Below are 21,395 nucleotides of genomic sequence, written 5' to 3'. Positions count from 1 at the left end.
TTGACAATTCAATTTTAACATGGCAAACATAGACAACATAAATTCCAATTTCAAGAAGTGCCCAATTCATATTATGCAAATCATAATAGCAAATACTCCCTCCTCTGCTGAGGATATACTCGGTTTACATGGTGGCGAGCATGGGGGAGACGAGAAGGATAAATAAGACGCACGTCCACTAGGTGTCACCAAATCCCCGTCTTTCTTCTTCCAGCTCTTACGGTAGTGCTAGCGCTACACAACGTTAACATTCCTACACAGCGGAACGAATGAAGTGAGTGTTTATGCCTTTGTCCAGGCTTTGAACTTAAAACTGAACACAGGCTGAAATTCCAGTGTTGGCCATGGGACAGTGTAGTATAACTTCATCAAAGACAGTCTTGGTCTTTCTGAACCTCATATTTTGGGTAAGGTTGTCCTTTTCTTTTGTTGTTGTTCGGAGTTTGTTGTGCGTCACGGCGTAGCATGTAGCGAACTAGCCAGGCTAGCTCGCTACTTTATTTACAGTCATGCTCAAAAGGGGTGCCAATATTTTTAGCATGACTGTATTGTCTTGTCATATACATTTGTCTGAAAAGAAATATGGCATTTACAAATAATTTTGGTAATCCTAATTGACCTTAGGAAAAGTTTAGTCTGATTTCATGTCAGACAGTCGAAAAAAAAAAAAAAAAAAGGATAATGTATATTTTTATAGACGTCATGAGTGGGAACCTTGTGGGTAGTTTAGCTGTTATGCTAGCTGCCTTGATAGCTCAGCAGCAGACCTTTGTTTAACCGAGGCGCCATTAGTTTGAGAATAATATAGTTTAGCAGAACAACTTCTAGCAAACGTTTTGTGTTTTCGGAATTTTAATTCCTTGGTCTACATCCGGGGGGAAAAAACAAGGAAACATAATCAAACCATATGACACACCGGCTGTAAATCGTTTGAATGCGAAAGCAAACAAAAATAGTATAGTTTGGGGTTAAAATGCAGTGTTTGCAATCAGCTGCTCTTGGAAACGTGCAATGTTAAAGATGAAAACTCAGTGCACGTGTCCTGAGGACGCAACTCCGTCGTCAAAGTCAGAATTATAGTTCATGTACGCATCAAAATACACGTAGGTCATAAATATGAAACAGTCAACTGGGAAAAACAGTACATAGTCGCATGACTACGTATTTGTGGGTCGTTCGTAACTTGTGTAACCTCCGCAGGATCCTAATTATCCTGCAATGTCGGGACTGTCGTAAAGCGTGGAGCGATGTGCCGAGCAAAAGCTACGCCTTTGCAAATGTAATGCATTGCAAAATGCTGAGTACGTCGGCAAAGTATGCCTATTTTCTGAATTGAAGAAGTTCTAAATACAAAAATAAAATTAAAAAAACACATCCGGGTATGCTCCGATGTTACCCTAAATGTTGAACGCGTTCAATATTTAGGATCATCAGCCCCAACCCGTTTCCACTCTTAACACACATCAGACCTAAGGATAATCTTACAGGATAATATTTTAAGACATAACATAGTCTGACATTTGACGTCCTTGTTTGGAAAGGGGCAAAATCAATACAAGAACAGCCCAATTGTCATTATTTGTGTACCTTGCCTTATAATCCTGGTGTAATTCAAACAGTGTCATCACAAGGAACATGGACAGGGAGGTTGTGTGTATTTTTGCATTTTATGGAGCCGGAATCCTGTACAGAATGACGTCTTTTATGACGTCAACAACATACACTCAGTGAACACAAAAGAATATCAGTCTTTATAACACAGGTGTCAAACTGGTGGGCCGGGGGCCAGATCCGGTCCACAATGTAATTTTCTGTGGCCCGCAAAAGCAACTCTTGTCGACTTCATGTTTCTTGTGGAAATACCAAAATTTGTGTATTTACTTGTATAATGTTCACATATTGCAAGCGTTTTATGTTACCAATCTCCTTTTTGAAATAAATGTAATAATAGTTTTTGTTTTTTTATTATTGGCTTCTGATTTTAAAACTAGTTATCCATCAATTTGTTGTGTATATGTCATTATATGAGACAATGTTTTATATGGGTTCACAGTCATAATGGCCCTCCGAGGGCCACATTGAAGCCATAACTACAATGTGGCCCGTCGGGGTGTCAAATGACTTTATAAGATATTAATGGTGAGTAATGACTCACAATGTCAGAGAGGTATTATAGTCCTCAGGCCTGGTACACACAAAAGGATTTTTTTTTAATCTTAAGAAAATGTTTATGTGCTACAGACCCCATGCATCAAGATAAAAAAACAAAACAAACAAACAGTCATTTACAGTGGTGTGAAAAACCGTTTGCCCCCTTCCGGATTCCTTATGTTTGTCGCACGTAAATGTTAACCATCATCAAACAAATTTAAATATTAGTCAAAGAGAACACAAGTTAACACAAAACGCTGTTTTTAAATGAATATTTTTATTATTAAGGGAGAACAAAAAAAATGCAAATTTCCCCTTATAATGGGGGGGGGGGGGGCTTAATAGCAACCATTTAAAAACTGCAGTTGTTGATTATGTGTGCTGTATTTGACTAATATTAAAAAAATGTTGATGATGGGAAACGTTTAAGTGTGACAAACAGGCAAAGAGAAAAAAATCAGGAAGGGAGCAAAGACTTTCACACGACTGTAACATTTTTGATCATACTGAGTGTGGTGTGCTCCGATAATCTAAACACAGCACAGACACGACACACATAAAGATTCTGTTCCACCACCGATCTAGAATCTAGTATTCCAAAACAGAAATCTCCCGTGATCTAACAAAAACAAAAAGAAGAAACGGCAACAAACGGAAAACACAAGCCATGACATGGAAGAGGACGGAAGAGGAGGGAATGACGGTGGTCTTTGAACTATTTTTTATAGTAAAACCCCAAACAAAGAAAAAAAGACAGTGGAAAAAATCCTGGAGACAGGGAAAAGCAGACTTTATCGTTGATTTAGCAAACGAGAGGTGAGTTCTCAAATTAAGATAATGGCCGGTGTTATTTTCCTTTATGTTTTGGATAGGATGTTTCTTTTAATTTATGGCCACTTGCTTGTTCTTCGGTCAGCTCGCTTCTGGATTGGCTACATTCCATTTCACTTCACAAGTCATGAGTCATGAAGATTTTTGGTCGTAAATATGGAGCACAATTAATATTTAAGACTGTTGCCCTATGATCGGGAAAAACTCAGTCTTAACACATTTCAGACCAAAGGATAATATTATAGGATAATCTTATAAGACATAAAGTAGTCTGATGTTTGGTGTCCTTGGTCAGGAAGGGGCAAAATCGGGACTAAAACAGCCCAATTGTCTCTGTGTGTACCAGGCCTTAGCGTCCGTGGTCCCTTGAAAGGCACTATATGAATCTAAGGTATTATTATTATTGCAGTTATAATTTTAGTACTATAGAACTGTACTATGTCATACTCTCATCCGTTTCTAGTATTTTCCCCCTCTTCACAGGCAATTGAAAGCAACAAAAATATTCCTCTCGGTATAACAAACAGGAAAATTAAGAATACAGTACAAATGTGGACCATTACAAACCATATTAACAAACATTGCTGGATGAAATATGATGCATTTTTTAAATATTCTAAAACAGGAGTTCTAATAACTTGTTTGTGACCTGCTTTTGTCATAGTGCCCCAAGGGTCCAGATTAATGGTGCACTTTACACCCTGTTCATTGTCTTGCTGAAATCAGACCACTTGAGAGATCACAAATGAGTGAATGGACAACCCCATATATTGCTGGGCCAATGGCAAGTCGGGCTTTCCTTCTCATGAAAACCAGGAGTGGGGCCAAGGGTTTGAATGGTCAGGAACATAGCCCTGAGCGCAGGGTTCATAATGGCAATAAAAGCATTTTTCACTTGTGGAGGTAGCACTTCATCCACTACATTGTGTGGGTATATGGCGCGTGGACACATCACCAAAAATGCCCACTGCCACCGTGTTGATAACTTCACCCAGCAATCAAGTATATTGTTGGATCTTATCAAAAGCTCATGCTGTCAGCCAATGCTAATCAGTGCGTCTATTTTGCAAATTAGCCCCACTGTTACATCACATTGGGGCGGAAGTGCATAACAGTTTGCTCACAGAAATATTATCAAAGATTGGCAGATAACAAAAGATTTACTTGGTTGTTTAATTTCGCGCTTCATGGGCGGACCCTGGGCAGACACCCCAGATACTGAGCTATTTGTATACAATAATATGTCTTAATAGCTCAGTGGTTCTATGATACGAGTGGGATAAAAGGAAGGTTTTATGTATTGCTCACCGACAGGCGGCTGCTGGTATCCTCTGCTACGCCGGAGCATACGTGTTCATCACGTACGATGACTACGATCACTTCTTCGAAGACGTGTACACGCTGGTCCCCGCTGTCGTCATCATCGCGGCTGGAGCGCTCCTCTTCATCATCGGCCTCATCGGATGCTGTGCCACCGTGAGAGAGAGCCACTGCGGACTCAGGACGGTCAGTACACACCACTGTGACACATAAAAATACTGCTATGAGAATAAAATAGGAATATACTACAAAAAGCAGCAATTCAGTTCTTATGCCTGGATCAGACTACAAGACAAATTCGGTCTTTCACGATTGCACTGTGTCAGACTACTGGGATCAAATCTTGCCGTATGTCGGGCAGACAGTGGCAACACTAGACGACATGTATTCCGATACCACCGCATCTCGTCTTTTACGATCACTGGGCTTGATCTTGTCAAATCAAACACTGTCGGAGATGCAGAACCAAAGAACGGGTCACCGGTCAATGCGACCGGATACACTCGTTACCATGGCGAAGACAACAACAATGCGCCGCGCCTATGTATTGTGTGGGGGGGAGGGGAACAAAATGAGGAAAAACATGTGGCGGTCAACACCGGTGATCGGGAGAGGATGTTCATTCAAAGATTGCTGGAGGTATGTTCACATACTTTTAATACAATAGGGCTCGCAAGAAGGCAACAAAACGTTATGTAGCCTAGAAAGCTAGTGCTAGCACTAATGGTTATACGTAAACAAGCCGCTGTTCTGTCGACTCATGCTCTAACCATGCGCTTTGGTAAACATTGATTTGTGTGCATTAATAAATGATGACAATGGCTTGCAAGTTGTTGTTGCGTTCAATTTCTTTTGACTTAAATAACGTTCCATTTAAAAGCAATGTTGCTTAGGCCTGCCGCACATTGTGCGATACGATCAAAGCCGATTGGACCGGACCATCGCATAAAAGTGAGAGTTGTCGACTCACCCCCACACATTGAGTGATTGATTGGACTCCATGAACAGTGAGCCTGTAAAGTGGAATTTTTTATTATAAAGAGAGTGCAAGGTCCCAACTGATTTAGTGGCAAAAAAAAATGGCATCCTCCATTATTTGGAGGTATTTTGGATTTAAAAAAAAAGAGTTTCTAAACCAGGCGGCACGGTGGGCGACTGGTTAGCGCATCTACCTCACAGTTCTGAGGACCGGGGTTCAAATCCCGGCCCCTCCTGTGTAGGTTTTCTCCGGGCATTCTGGTTTCCTCCCACATCCCAAAAACATGCAGGGTAGGTTAATTGAAGACTCAAAATGTGAATGTGAGTGGTTGTTTGTGTGCCTTGCGATTGGATGGCGACCAGTTCAGGGTGTACCCCGTCTCTCGCCCAAAGATAGCTGGGATAGGCTCCAGCACGCCCGCGACCCTAGTGAGGATAAGCAGAACGGAAGATGAATGAATGAATGAGTTTCTAAACCAGAGCGAGCTGCGCGCAGTGCAGGTCGCGTTCACTCAGGAAAAATTGTGACAAATATGTAGTATGTATGTAGCATGTGTGTTTGTGTTTTACAAGTTAAATTTAGTTCTATATATTAACGTTCCCAGATATTATTCATTAATCCAGCTAGATTAATATGACCCTTGTATAAAGATGTTGATAAAGGCACCTGTCACATGACGACACATGAACCCACGTGCTTTGTAGTTTTTCTGCATAGCAACATATAGGCTTCGTGGACTCATGTTTTCTAGCACTTGAATGTTAATTGTTCATTTTGTTTGAACTGAAGTTCCGAACAGTATTCATTCAAATGTGCTGATGAGTCAATAAATTTGTTTATAAAGTTATGTTTGGTTTCTTCATCATTCCGGGACTATGTTTACTATGGTGACTAAGGCAGACAGTGTGACCCAAGTACTGGATATTTTATACCGAGGGAGAAAAACAGAGCAGGACTGACTGGGAGTAAAAAAACAAAAAAAAACAAAAGGGTGGAGATGGTGGAGGGAAAATACATATTTTTTAAACTTTTTATTATACAGGGTCTCTTTGTCATACATGCGTAGATGTGTATATAAAATTGCTTTAAATATCAACATGGGCCAATAATTGTCACTCCTTCTTCAATTTTGACATATTTGACATGCACTATATTGCTAAAAGTATTCCCTCACCTGCCTCGACTCACATGAATTTAAGTAACATCCCATTTCTAATCCATAGGGTTCACAATGACGCCAGCCCACCTTTTGCAGCATCAACTCTTCTGGGAAGGCTCCCCACAAGGTTTAGGAGTGCGTTTATGGGAATTTTTGACCATTCTTCCAGAAGCGCATTTGTGAGGTCACACAGTGATGTTGGAAGAGGAGGCCTGGCTCTCAGTCTCCGCTCTTAATTCATCCCAAAGGTGTTCTATCAGGTCGAGGTCAGGACTCTGTGCAGGCCAGTCAAGTTCATCCACACCAAACTCTCATCCATGTCTTTGTGGACCTCGCTTTGTGCACTGGTGCACAGGCATGTTAGAAATGGAAGAACTGTTCCCACAAAGTTGGGATCTTGGAATTATCCAAAATATTGGCTCCATAGTACCAGTGAAAGGAACTTTGAAGGATTCATCATACCAAGAGCTTTTGGCCAACTAATTTCTGCCAACTTTGTGAGAACAATTTGGGGATGGCCCCTTCTTGTTCCAACATGACTGGGCACCAATGCACAAACCAAGGTTCATAAAGACATCGATCAGAGACTTTGGTGTGGATGAACCTGACTGGCCTGCACAGAGTCCTGATACCAACCTGATAGAACACCTATGGGATGAATTAGAGTGCAGACTGAGAGCCAGGCCTCCTCGTACAACATCACTGTGTGACCTCACAAATGCGATTCTGGAGAATGGTCAACAATTCCCCACACACACTCCTGAACCGTGTGGAAAGCCTTTTCAGAAGAGTTCAAGCTGTTATAGCTGTAAAAAGGTGGACCAATGTTTATCTTGCAATAAAGTGCATATATTTATGATTAAACTGTAATTTAGCAACTTCTCCACTAGGCAGCTCACTCTTACCAATGCATTTTGTTTTTTGTAGCGCTTATCCTCATTAGGGTGGTGGGTGAGCGAAAGCCTATCCAAGCTGTCTTTGGGCGAGAGGGAGGGTACGCCGTAGACCTGTCGAACATATAGACAAACAACCATTCACTTTCACATTCACAATTATGGATAATTTAGAGTCTTCAAGGAGTCTAGCTTTCATGTTTTTGCAATATAAAGAGAAAACCTACCCAAGCACGGAGAACACGCTAACTCCACACAGGACTGCAGGGCTGAGCTGTTAACCCAGAGCATCAGATTTGTGAGCTAGAACTTCTAGTTTCTGTTTTACTTATTTGTTGACCTTTTCTCTGCAGTTTGTCATCATTCTGCTGGTGGTTTTCATGACCGAAGTGGCTGTTGTGGTTCTTGGATATATTTACAGAACAAAGGTGGGGGGTTGTGTTTGTTTCATTTGTTATATATAACCCAGCAAGGAGCATTTAAGTCACATTTCTTTACCATTGCCAGGTTGAAGATGACGTGAATGGTTCCATCCAGAAAGTATACAACGAGTACAACGGCACCAACAGCAACGCGCAAAGCCGCGCCATTGACTACCTTCAGAGGCAGGTCAGGAAGCACAACAAAATGATGAGAACATGAGTTAACTTGTCACTCTCAGTGCACAGATGTTTTTGTTCTTGCAGCTCCAGTGCTGCGGCATCCACAATTATTCCGACTGGCAGTACACACGCTGGTTTGAAGCATCCAAGAACAACAGTGTGCCCGTCAGCTGTTGTAACACAAAAGTTGGTGGACTGTGCACGGGGTCTCTCGCTCGTCCTGAAGAACTCTACCAAGAAGTAAAAAAATATATATACTTTGTTGTTTTAAGACTAAATCAAGCTTTCTTTTTCTGGATCTTACAATGTGTATTGTTTGTGTGTCTAGGGCTGTGAGGCTTTGGTTGTGAAGAGGTTAAAGGAAATTATGATGTATGTCATCTGGACTGCACTGACTTTTGCTGGCATCCAGGTATGTTATTTTATCCCACTAGAATATATTGGATTTGTCCACTGCATCGTGTGTGTGTGTGTGTGTGTGTGTGTGTGTGTGTGTGTGTGTGTGTGTGTAAGTGTGCTAAACTAGGCCACGTTTTATTTGTAATAATGTATTTCCTCTAATAGACTCCATGTTTCAATTGATTGCATGTTGTGTCGCCCACTTGAACAAATGGTGGTGCTACTCATTTTGTTTATCACCATATCACCATTTGCCATGTGGCATCTGAAAAACAGATTTTCATGATGGACGTTGAAGAGAAAAAAAGTGTTGGTGTACATTGTGTTCAACATTGATTCAAAAAATGGGAGGACACATTAATACGTACGTTCGAACTTTGTATGTAAACACTTGTGGCTATATATGAGGAAAAGAGGTAGGGCCGGGAACGATTAACTGACCAGATATCCGTTCGTTAAGGCAAGAGATGCGTGTCGGTAGCAGACTCCATAATTGATATAAAATCCGCCAGGAATCCTGAGATACATCGGTTGTAGGGCTGTGGACTGGATATCACGAGGCTAGGAATCAGTTGCCTGAGGCTTTACAGTTTTCATCTCTTGAAACAAGAGCAATACCTTAGTAATTTTATGCTTGCAACCAAAAACAGCAGGGCACTAGTGACACTACTAGTTTAACTACATTTCTCCGTAGTGTCACTTTTTCAACATCAAATAGTTTTGCTGTAGTTAAGATACTTTCGTGGTCACAGTAATAGCAAAGTAGCATTCACAAACACGACATTTCCCCTGGTAGTAGAAAAGTAGTAGTGCAACGTCACGTTACGTACCTTATCTCAAGTCCGCCGTTGACACCGGGGCCAGGAGAAAAATGTGCACCGCAGATTGTAAACATGCAGACAGTATGGCAAAGGTGGGTACATCGAGGCAATTTCCATGGGCTACATACCTTGAACCCCATTCAGTCCACTTATACAGTACGTTCCAGCCTTGGTACATTGTGACCCCAAAAATAAACTACTGAGAGGATGCACAGCCAGGTATGTCCCAATCCCCAGTCAAGCTAAGCTACTCATCACGACTTAAAGTTAGAAAAAAATCAGTCAACACTCAACAATTAGTTTGATAGTTCATCCACCCATCCATCCATCCATTTTCCTCCTCTTATCCGAGGTCGGGTCGCAGGGGTAGCAGCTTAAGCAGGGAAGCCCAGACTTTCATCACCTCAGCCACTTTGTCCAGCTCTTCCGGGGGATCCGAGGCGTTCCTAGGGCAGCCAAGAGTGTCCTGGGTCGTCCCCGGGGCCTCCTCCCTGTGGGATAATGCCCGGAACACCTCACCAGGGAGGCGTCCGGGAGGTATCCTAACCAGAAGCCCAAGCCACCTCATCTGGCTCCTCTCGATGCGGAGGAGCAGCGGCTCGAATCTGAGCCCCTCCCCAATGACTGAGCTTCTCACTCTATCTCTAAGGGAGAGCCCAGAGAGTAGGGTTGGGGATCGAGAATTGAGAACCGATTGGAACTGGGACTAACATTCCGGTTCCTCTGGAATCGTTCAAATTTAAAAAATTCGGTTTCCAGTTTCGATGCCTAGTCTGCCGACCCTGAAGAAGAAGTGGCGAAAATCAACGAAGAACATTGAGCTAAAACTTCACATAAAAGTTGTCTCACAGTATCACAAACAGTAACCTTGTGCCTCATCAGTGGGTAAGGAAAGAAATTAACATTTTATAGCATTTGCTTCCAGCCATTAAAAATAAATAAATAAATAAAATCACCGGTGCCGTCTGAAGTTACTTTTCGTGCCAAAATGCTGAGTTCCAGTACGTAATCTTCAAAATAAAAGGCTACAAGCTTAAAACAGGAAGTCGAGTTAAAACTTGCACATATAAACCATTTGATGTGATAAAACAGAAGAAAATGTAGTCCCAAATAACGATTTTAACAATGACATATTTAACAATGCTATATTTAACTTTTTGCTGAAACATTAATTAATAAATATTAAGTCAATTGGGTTAGTTCCACACACATTGCCTTTTAGTTAACCCCGAGTCAAATGTTCATTTTAGTCTATGCCTGCCGGCTGCTAAGAAAATGGATCTTCATAATTTGGACACCCTTGATTTAAACCATGCAAAAAATTTTGACCCAGCCCCCTAAAATAATCGGAATCGAGAATTGTTTGGAACTGTAATCGAAATAAGGAATCTGGACCGGAATCACTCAATTTTCAAACGATGCCCAACTCTACTGGAGACCCTGCGGAGGAAATGTCCACAATGTTGTTCTTTCGGTCACGCCCCAAAGCTTGTGACCTTAGGTGAGGGTAGGAACATAGATCGACTGGTTAACCGAGAGGTTTGCCTTTCGCCTCAGCTCCTTCTTCACCATGACAGACCGAGTATACAGACATACTGACTGACGTACAGAGTCCGCATCACTGCAGACGCTGCACCGATCCGCCTGTCGATCTCCCGCTCCAGTCTTCTCTCACATGTGAACAAAACCCCAAGCTACTTGAATTCCTCCATATGGGGCAGGATTCCCTTTGTGACCCAAAGAGGGTACTCCATCCTTTTCCGACTAAGCTTTGGAGGTGCTGATTTTCATTCCCAGTAGCTTCACACTCAGCTGCAAACCGTTCCAGTGAGAGTTGGGGATCCGAAGTCATCAGAACCACATCATCTGCAAAAAGCAGCAACGTGAAGCTAATGTCATCAAACCGGACTCCTTCAACACCCAGGCTGCGCCTAGAAATTCTGTCCATAAACGTAATGAACAGAATCTATGACAATGGGTGGAGTCCAACTCTCACTGAAAACGAATCCGACTTACTGACGGCAGCACGGACCAAACTCTGACACCGGTCGTACAGGCACCGAACAGCCCGCATCAGGGAGTCCGGTACCCCATACTCCCGGAGCACCCCACACAGGATTCCCCGAGGGACACGGTCAAACGTCTTGACAATGACCCAAGACACACTGCCAACACAACAAAGGACTTCATTGGGGGAAAAAGTGGAAGATCTTAGACTGGCCGAGACAATCACTGGACCTTAACCCAATAGAGCATGCATTTTACCTCCTAAAGAGGAGACTGAAGGGAGAAACCCCCAGAAATAAACAAGAACTGAAAGAGGCTGCAGTGAAGGCCTGGGAAAGCATTTCAAATGAATAATGCAGCAGTATGGTGAAGTCAATGGGTCGCAGGCTTGATGCAGTTATTCCAAGTTAGGGTTATGCCACCAAATATTAAATGTTACTAACTTGAAGTTAATTTAATAATGTCTGTTCCAATACTTTTGCCCACGTGAAATGTGGGTGGCTTCAAACAAAAGGTGCTCTGTCCTGACTTGTTTAACACATCTTGATGCAAATACCATGAAATAAAAGCCTATAGTTCTCAATGATAACTTCTTTTTTGGACAGGGTGGGGGGTTGTTAAAATGAGTCGAGTCAATTTTGGACACATGCTTGAGTTAGCGCCTATGATTCCTTATCTCACTTACTGTATCTATTTAAAGCAAAATAACTTGGTTCAAAATAACCATTTTAAGTGGGAAACGATTTGAATGTGACTGATTTGATTTTTGAGTCTTACTAATATGTCTACAGTACATTCTAAAATGACCCAAAACTTACCATCTACTTTATTAGGTCCACTTGCATAATCCAAAGGTAGTTTTTGTCGAGCTCTTGTATTTAGATTACATTGTGCAGATGCACCTAATAAAATATCTAGTGAGTGTGTCATAGTGAAGGGATGTATTAAAATATGCAATACAAATACACTCGTTCTCTGCCCTCTCCCATACCAGATTCTGGGGATGTTGTCGGCGTGCGTCGTGCTGTGTCGCAGAAGAAATGATCCCGCCTACCAGCTCCTCATCACAGGAGGCACCTACGCTTAAGTCTTTACCCGCTCAGACTCATTGCTGAATCCAATACCACACTAACCTTAAGACACTGAAGCTGCATGCTTTTCCCCCCTGCAAAGCTGTAGTCCAAATTCTTCCAACGGTTGCTGAGAATGAATGATTGACCTTTGGAAGCAAACCAAACTGTACTGTATGAAGAAAGATGTGCACAGGGTGATTTTCTTTTTCATTTGCACTACGTGTGTCAGACTGTTAGAACATATGTAAAGATGTAGTGAATTTTAGAACTTGTACTCCTAATATTCTACTCTCTGTTTTTGGTTGAAGGCTATTTTGCGATCCTCATTATCTCCGTACATAAGTGCTTTGTACTAATTGTAGTGTTAGAATTTTAGTCGATTTGTCATGACTGACTCCTAAGAATGTATGAAGAAGTTGTCAGGGAGTGCAGTGACAGGTTATGGAGTTATTGTTTCAGAAATTCAAGCGAAATTAGTGCAACAAATTATGCCTTAGACTTTTACAGGAGGACAGCTGGCATTTTTACAACAAAGGTTGGGATACTTTGCATTAGGAAGGCCTTGCTAGATTAAAGACATTTTGAACATGGTATTTACAAATTTAATACATGTAAGAAATAAACACATTATTTGCAAATAATCACTGAGAAGTCATTCTAGTTCCTTTGTGTGCTTGTCCAAACTCATTCTTTGGCAAGGTAAGAGCCTGGAACCAGCCCTGTTTGGCCATACCGCTGCACCATCCACCAGCCATCTTCACCCTGATCCATGACAAGCACAGCATCCCCAGCAGACATGGACAGCTCGTCCTCTCTCTAAAGAAAGATAAACAAACTTCAACACTTTTTCTCCCCCCCCCCCCCCCCCCCCAACCAATGGAACAATTCAGCGAAGGTAGGGCCAAGAACAGACCTGGGCCACGTACTCGTATACTGCCTTGTACTGCACGCTCTGTCGGCACCTGTGATTCCCAGGGATGTCGGTATAAACGTCTTCATATGTTTCCCCTGTGGAGTTACACAGTCGTCTAGTCAATTAAATAACTAAATGTGCAGCCCGTTCAGGAAAGGTGAGCAATATGTTTTCTAAGACCATGGGGAGAAATTGTCATCAAAATGAGAAGTAGGAAATGTCCCACTTGGACCTTGCGACATACGCCTTCCAATCCAAAATACAGTCGTCCCTTGCCAAATTGCGGTTCACTTTTTACAGTCTCAATCTATTGCAAATCATACATATCAAATTTTACATCGTGGATTTATCGCTATGTTGCATGATTTTGTGGTGATAATTTTCCCACACAAATATGACAGACTTTAGTAGCGATATGTATGAGCTAGGAAGAAAGATAAGACACTGTCCAAAGTTTGGTATCATTTCACACTAAAAAAAAAAAAAAAAAAAAAGTTCAATAAGTCCACTGCAAAGCAGAACAGGCTTACACAACTACATGGGTAAACATCGTAAGGTAATTTAATATAGTCTACCACTGCTAGTTAGAACAAATTGTAAACCCTTCACAGGTGGTCAAGGATAGACAGAACTTTAAATCGCTTTAAGAAAAAATTGTAACAAAATAAAACGTAACAAGCACATTCATACATTAGCTGCATCTGCTACAACTGACACCCTCTGACTCAGAAGCGCAGACTGGCTAACCTGAGCTAAAAACAGCTTGCTGTACTTTCATTTGCTAAGGCACACGTATCACTCACCGGGCCTCGCCTTTTAACGCTACACACGTCAACGTCACAGATACTACAGTGTAGAACGTGAGGATGGTGAGCCCAAGTAGACGGAAATAATACCAGCTCCTCACATGCATATTCTGTATTGGTATTATGCATAAGGCTTTAAAAATTACATATAAATAATGAAATAACTATATGGCTGCTTCTTTAGTGGATTTTCCACGATAAACAAGGACTACTGCAAACAAAAAACCTGGCTGGAAATCAAACCGTCTATCACTTAGCATTAGTCGATTTTGAGGAAACCTAGTACTGTAATCCCCCTCTATTTGGAGTTTGTTATTGGTGAATTCACCTGTGTGTGTGTGTTTTTTTTTTTTTTTGGGGGGGGGGGGGGTGAATGTTATCTATTATTCACGATATTTTTGGTGCTTTCTCTATAGTGCTCTAAGATGCCACAAGATTTCCAAATAGGAATTGTCTCAAATAAGAATGTTGAAGTGATACATCTAGATTAAGAGACAAGCTTTCTATGTTGGGGAGGAGCTAAATTCAACCTGGGTTGTTCGTGAAAGTTAGGAGAGTCTTCGTAGCATATGAGGTAGATGTGCCCGTCAGGTGCATTTTTTTCTAAATCAAATAATCTGTAAGCCTTTTACATTAATGGTTAATGTGAGGTGAGTTTGTAATATTTGTGTTTTGAGATAATAGTTTGTGGTATATTTATGGTTTAAATTATGAATGTAAGCTAATATAAAGATTTTTATGGGGCGTCAATTATTCGGGGGACAGCCTTGTTCACTTATTTTTACATATGACCAAATTCACACAGTGAAAATACAGCAACATATTGCCACACCATTTTCCATGCTTCTGATGAATGCAAAACAAGTAAATACGGATACATTTATTAGGTATTTTATTTGAGGTTTTACATAATCATGATTTCCAGCTTCTGCAGCAGCCCAATAGAGGCTGCTAACAGTCTCTAATGGGCTTTTCTGCTTTAGTTCTAAAGCAGAATACACACAATGATTTTGATAGACTCTACATATGACAAGGAAAAAAATCAAAGGTGTGCTTACTACTCTTATAGTGTGTGGCAGCGTGGTTTCCACAGGTCATCCAGATTGCAAGAAACTACAAATAGTAGCGATGAAACGAGGTTAACTGTTACCTTATTTAGTAACTCCAATGTGGTTGCAAACTCTTTGTCATTAAAAAAAGGTTTCTTGACACACCTCACACCACAGGATGATCTGTTCGAGACATCCGATAATCGGGCCTTTACTGATTTATCAGAAGTAGATGAGGGAACAATTAATCGTCAACTAATTGATTCTCAAATTAATCGATCATTTTTGCAAATCGATTCATCGTTTAGAGCGCTTGTTTAACTTTAAATTGCCAAAAACCTCGGAATTTCATCCTCAACAGTAATTGTTACTAATTATATTTATTATAATCATAAAGAAGACTGATTATCTTTGTTTCATCAAAATAAAACATTTGCAAACATTTTACTTTGGAAAACAATTAACAGTTTTGCCTATTTTCTGACATTACGGACCAAACCAGTAACTTAATCATATTCAATTTATGTTTGTGTATTTTCTGTACTGTCAATTTGAAACAATGTCCATTTTTTAATCAAGGGATGGAAATGTTCTGTTTTTTTTAATCTGGTTTGTCAAAAAAATAATCAACAGATTAATCGATTATTAAAATTGCAACTAATGATTAGTTGCAATCCTAATTGGAAGAGAGAGAAAAATATTTAATTAGTCCCGATTACCGAAGTGTTTACCTTGCTTTATGATGTACTTTGGTGATATGTTCTCAGTTTTGGCACACAGTTCCAAATGTCTATTTTTCAGATTTCAATAGAACTTAGTACTTGCACGTTACCTGTACTTTGTGCACCTAGATCTTTATGAATGCTCATACTGGAGCCAGCCAAAGAGCTCCCTTGAAGGAGATTTGAAAACCTACAAAAGGGAACAACACAATTTAACCACTGTCATCGGTTGTGTGATTGTGAATCCAATGTGTTATTCAGACTTTTTCATGACTCCGCCAACGAGCCCCGTGCTTCCATTTCTGACCTCTGGAGCGTCCCTCTCGTAGTAGTTTTGGTATTCAATGGGAGCTATATAAGAGAGAGAGAATAAATGAAGTATACCCTGATCCACACAATGAGCGTATGTGTGAGATAACATGAAAATATTCTCCCGGATCATATTCAAATCAGGAGGGTTGCCTACCGGGACGGCTGAAGCCGGTGCCTTTAATCCCCACAAAGCAGTTAATGTCTGTGATGATGTCGCACTTCTCCAGTATTTTCCGCACACCCTCGTAACACTGAAAACAGCAGCAATTATAAGTATGAGTCAGTTTTCAAACATTAGCTGAAGACGGATTACTCTAGATGTGTGATGGCTCACTTCGTCCGCCTTCACGCATTGCATGGACAAATGATTACAGTGCAGCCACAATCCGTTCCTTAGGGCCTTCAGACGCTCCGCTTCCTGCTGCTGAAACATCTGCAAGATGACATTATTGGGAAATTAACTTTTACAACACTGAGTACAGGAAATTTTGTACAACGACCGTGTCCAGTGTTGCCGCAATCCGCAGTTTTCCCTCACTGGAGCACCATGTAAAACTCATCCCTGGTTCATATTATAATGTATAACCTCTAATCGACCTTGAATTTAAAAAGAACGCTTTGTGCCAACATAGGAAGTTTGCAGATTAGTGAGCCACTGTATTGTCTTATCATAGGAAGTGTTGCACATCCTCATTGAGAAAACAAGCGGGTAAATGGGTATTGCGGCTTGTGATTTAAGGTTGTACTCTTCATAATGGATTGTACATTCGTCTCTTGATAAATGCACCGAGACCATGTTGAATGTCACGAGTTACCTCACACGTGTTGCTGTGTGTTGATTCCCACTCTTGACGGATCTTGTCCAGCTGGTCAATGTTGGATTTGTACTGTCTCTCTATTGGTATAAGAACACACTGATCATGATAAAATAAAGCACACAATTCTAAAACTCTGAATTTGCATTCCTCACAGTGACTACATGGAATAGTGGTTATTTTATGTCACAACGGCACCGACTTATAGAATAGATGAAGTTGTGACATCCTCAATAAAAGGGAAGTAAGTGCAGTACAATCACTCCTCACCGGCCTCTTCTGCAGCTTCCCTGCACTGTTTGGATTTGTTGCTCAGCTGGAAAAAAAATTGTCATTTTGGGTGCATCTAGTGGAACAAATACACTTATCTCTAAACCTCATCATATATGATTAATCAATACAATGTTACCTTCTCTATCTGTTTGGGTGTGGCTGTGGAAGCGTTGCTCATCTTGTCCGCCGATTGCTCAGCCTCGTCTGCCTCCCTGCAGCGTTGCTCGTACTGTCTTTCAGACTGGGGCAGGACACAGAGACGTGAAACGACAACAATCACAAACACTTGAAGGCAACTGCATGAAAATCAACGAAGTGAGATTTTAAAACGGCACTCTTTCATGGGATGAATATGCAAATCCACATTTGCGCAGATACATCGGATAGATCGAGCGGGCTCAGGAAATTATCCAGTTTCACTTGATTTATTCCCCCCCCTTTCCCAAGCTCAAGGGGTCATCAAAGGGACCCGTTTTGTGGACGACATCAAGATCGCTGTGACGACAGAGTTGTGAAGGATCCCGAAAGAAATCCTTCAAGAAGTGCATGAAAGCGTGGCCAGAGGAGGCTGGGAAAGTGAGTTAGTCTCCAAGGGGGTTACTTCGAAGGGGAATTTGAAATCACTTCTGTCCTGGGACTTTTCTGACACACCTTGCATAACGAACATACCAAGCCAACCATGTCATGAACCAACCATACAACCTAATAAACAAACTAATGAACCGACCAACCATTCAACTAACCGTAAACTAAACCAATCATACACCAACCATGCCATCTATTCAATCAACCATGAAACACTCGGTATAACTGATCAACCTACGTTCTTTGTGAACCACAACCAACCTAAAATGAACAACCAGTCAACCAACCGACCCATCAACTAACCAATACCATTCACCATCACATCAGTGTTACCACCATGTAGGGTGAGCTCTATCTGCATTCAATCTTCGTTTTCTTAGTGCACTAGACTCAAGTGTAACTTCAACTTCAAATCAACTTTTCTATTAATCAAGACACGTTGCGCTTACATCCATCGTTTTCTTGTAAAAGGAGACTTTGCTCTTTTGGACCTTCTCCATGACGAATTCAAGCTGAAGAGGAAGGACAGCCAGATGTCAATGACAAAATACAAAGCATTTCTTTAAAAGTTCTTAAAAAAAAAAAAGATGTACCTTTTTTCTCTGATCTTTCTGCTTCTCTCTGAACTGCTCGATCTTTTTCGCCTCCTCCTTTAAGAGGCCAGACAGCTGGATGTGCAAGTTGCCTATCATTTCCATTTCTGAAAAAAACACAAAGCATAGGAGACTTGAAGCATCGATGCTTTAAAAAAAAAAAAAAAAAAAAAAAACTAATATACAGTGGTCATGCTGCATTGAGACTGACTCAAGAGTTTGTCAAGATACGAGCTGTCATTCGGACAATTGTTTTGCTTTGACTTGCAACCGCAAACTTGAGATACAAGCAATGTATGGTGGCAGTAAAGTCAACTCACATTAAAAAAAAAAAAGCAGCAGTTTGGCAAATAGCGAACAATTCTTCAAAAAAAGAGGCTTCAAGTTGTTTTATGCCACAGTTGAAGTTTACTAACAAATGAAACAAAACAAAGACAATTACACGTTTGCCCCCACTAGCTTAAAGCTAACACATAACAGAAAACGCCATTGATGGACTAACACTTAGCATGAATAGTAGTGGTCTTAAAGCCCTTAAAGCAACAGATATTTGAAAATAAAAGGTGGAGCAACATTTGTAGGCAAATAATATTACAATACTCACAGGCATATATTCTTTATCGTCCGAAAAAAAAACACAAATATTACAACATCTTACCGAGTCACAACAGTTGTGAAACTATTCTTCTTCGTTAGTGTCTCCGTGATTGTATTAGACTGGCCAAGGTGGGCACACCAAAAGGAGCAGCACAATGAATTGAACTGAAGCATGATGCTCAAACTCACAAATTCTATAGTCTGATTAAGTATGGGATTACTTTATGTTTTTTAAAAGTACTATATTACAGAGTGGTATTTTAATCATTCAAACACATGCCAGTTTTTTATTTTTTTTGGGAGGTGGGTGGAACAGATTAATTACATTTCTATTGATTTCAATGAGGAAAGATACGACGAGTGTCTCAAGACATCATTGTATGTTGTTCTTACCTGTTTTCATTTCATCAATGGAGGTTCTCAGCGTGCTGTGGAAACAAACGCATGCTTAGAGGATGTGACGTCGTCAATGTCTTGACACATTCTTTGCAGGGCAAACCCACGCACACCCACCAGATCTCATAGAAACCCCCAACCTTGCGTGAGATGGCGATCAGTTCTTTGCCATATTTCTCCTCGGCGGATGCCCTGTAAGAAGACAGAACGACAACAATGCAGAGTGACATCGTTGACTTTCACAGCATTGCACACGGCCACAAATTAACAAGTCCACCTCATTTTTAACAGCTCCTCCATGTCTTTGCACGTCCGCCGACCATCATTCAGTCTCTGGATGATAGCCTCATATCCAGCATTAGTAATGAAGTTCCCTCCCTGGAACACCATAGAAAACATTATAAGCATCCGCTTTAAGTTGGCTAATGCCTTTTTATTTCCACTTCTGAGGAGGTGTCTTATAGTTTTATGGACTTTATGGAAAGTAAAATGTCAGAAATAAGGTACACACTCATGTGGGGCCTAATTATATGAATCCAAAGTAAGTTTTTGTACATTTCCCAAGATAAAACAGGTGCAGGTATGTTGCCAAGCTGCAAAAAAAATGGTTGTCTTTTTTTTCCTTTACACTACATACAACAGCCATGCCACTGAATTGGTGTCATTTGCTTGTTGTAACTCTCTCAAAATTAACTTTTGAGTCTTTTTTATTATTTTTTCCCCCCTAACTATCTGATAATACACATATTGAACTATTCCCAATGTGTACTGGCCCAACTCAGTCATTGTTTTGCTGTACTGACACTCCTCATTTGAGTAACTAAAAATAACAGGAGAATTTTAGCATAGAATTAGCAAATGCATGAAATAAAGCCACGAGGCATTCATGCTAATAGCATGTTCACATATATAAAAAAGTGTATCATAAAAGACAATGACATTTTTTTATTTAGGTTAACAGTGAGCTGCAGTTTTACCCGCCCCCCTCCCCTCCGAGGTGAAATATCATCAAATACACAGAAAAATAAATGAGTAAACTTACTTTTGGTCTTCCCATGGCCTGTAGCATTATGCAACTTCCTGTCAACTATGTGACTTGTGGAACATTGCAAATTTTTCAGAGGGCATGATGTGCTAAGGTAACAGGAGTGAATGAAAACCCAGGGACACGACCGAATTGTCAATTTAAACATGTTTTCTTTATTTATTTAAAGTATAGTTAGGTTAAGGAGTAGCACAATTATCCATCCATCAAAATCTAACATTTCTCAAGAATTTCAATTATTTCATGGTAAAGTTTAATTTTAGCAAGTGTGGACAGGGAATGACCAATGAATTTGCATTTGTCAGGTGAATTTTACTTTTGCAAGGGTTGCGATTACATGTGCGGTGCATTGAAAATATTAGCCTCTTTTTGACAATGTAATCACCGTGATGAAAATGTATTTTCCATTCATCACATTTATGGCAAAAAACAGAAATCAGCAGGTCAGTAACAATTTTTCAGTTTTAAACCCAGTAAATGTAAAAGAAACAAATGATGTCGTCTTAACGAATAATACAAAATTGAACCAACCCCTGCACTTTCTTCAATTAGATGTACTAACATAGTAATAAAATGCCGTTCAACGATACCTCCCAGAATCTAACAATTTCTTTGGACATTTGTTAGTCGTACATATACATAGACCTGCATAATAGAGAGAACTAAGACTTTAGTTCTTCAGTTTTCCATTACAGGTAGTGGAATTCTCTTTTTAGTGTGTTTTGTACGCTCCTGCTGTTAAAATAAACAGCGCAGAGTGTATCATTAACATTAATATAAAACTTCAGTGACTAATTAAATGCAGTCCTCAACAGTCAACTTGATCCTCAAACCCAACAGAATGTGTGTGTATATTTTATACACCCCCATATATATTTATATACACACATATACAATCATGGCACAAGCTTACCCAAAAGGCATCCTTAAATTCTAACTCCATCCTGAGTGGCTCTCCTCTGGAGAAGCCTTTCACCTTTTTAACGCCCCTCCGAATGCCAACGGGTTTGCCAGGCAGGCGGCTGCTCGACACAAGTGAAACGGTCCAGGAAAC

General features: G+C 40.6%; 2 protein-coding genes across 4 annotated transcripts; one reads left to right on the top strand and one right to left on the bottom strand.

Annotated features, from left to right (window-relative positions):
* Nucleotides 1–217: 217 nt before the first annotated feature.
* On the top strand, nucleotides 218–12,879 carry tspan3a (tetraspanin 3a). The gene is made up of 7 exons (XM_061678146.1): nucleotides 218–407; nucleotides 4,297–4,488; nucleotides 7,687–7,761; nucleotides 7,841–7,942; nucleotides 8,020–8,175; nucleotides 8,264–8,347; nucleotides 12,157–12,879. Exons 1-7 carry the CDS (start codon nucleotides 345–347, stop codon nucleotides 12,247–12,249), a joined length of 765 nt encoding a protein of 254 aa, XP_061534130.1. The 5' UTR covers nucleotides 218–344; the 3' UTR covers nucleotides 12,250–12,879.
* pstpip1a (proline-serine-threonine phosphatase interacting protein 1a) lies at nucleotides 12,824–21,339 on the bottom strand. 3 transcript variants are annotated; one of them, XM_061678141.1, is made up of 15 exons: nucleotides 21,255–21,339; nucleotides 19,574–19,674; nucleotides 19,414–19,488; nucleotides 19,294–19,328; nucleotides 18,304–18,410; nucleotides 18,160–18,222; nucleotides 17,262–17,366; nucleotides 17,123–17,168; nucleotides 16,853–16,932; nucleotides 16,372–16,470; nucleotides 16,192–16,288; nucleotides 15,989–16,076; nucleotides 15,836–15,915; nucleotides 13,149–13,243; nucleotides 12,824–13,051 (listed from the first exon to the last, which is right to left on the bottom strand). In XM_061678141.1, exons 1-15 carry the CDS (start codon nucleotides 21,282–21,284, stop codon nucleotides 12,920–12,922), a joined length of 1,233 nt encoding a protein of 410 aa, XP_061534125.1. In that variant the 5' UTR covers nucleotides 21,285–21,339; the 3' UTR covers nucleotides 12,824–12,919. The 3 variants fall into 3 exon arrangements, with proteins under 3 accessions (XP_061534125.1, XP_061534124.1, XP_061534126.1); XM_061678140.1 differs by having other exon boundaries at nucleotides 13,162–13,243; XM_061678142.1 differs by lacking the exons at nucleotides 19,574–19,674; nucleotides 21,255–21,339 and having other exon boundaries at nucleotides 13,162–13,243; nucleotides 19,437–19,488.
* Between the last annotated feature and the right edge of the window lie 56 nt (nucleotides 21,340–21,395).

Source organism: Phycodurus eques, chromosome 5 (genome assembly GCF_024500275.1).
Source record: "Phycodurus eques isolate BA_2022a chromosome 5, UOR_Pequ_1.1, whole genome shotgun sequence".
Taxonomy (NCBI): Eukaryota; Metazoa; Chordata; class Actinopteri; order Syngnathiformes; family Syngnathidae; genus Phycodurus; species Phycodurus eques.
Note: the sequence above shows the minus strand (reverse complement) of the source record. Positions and strands in the feature narration are given on the sequence as shown.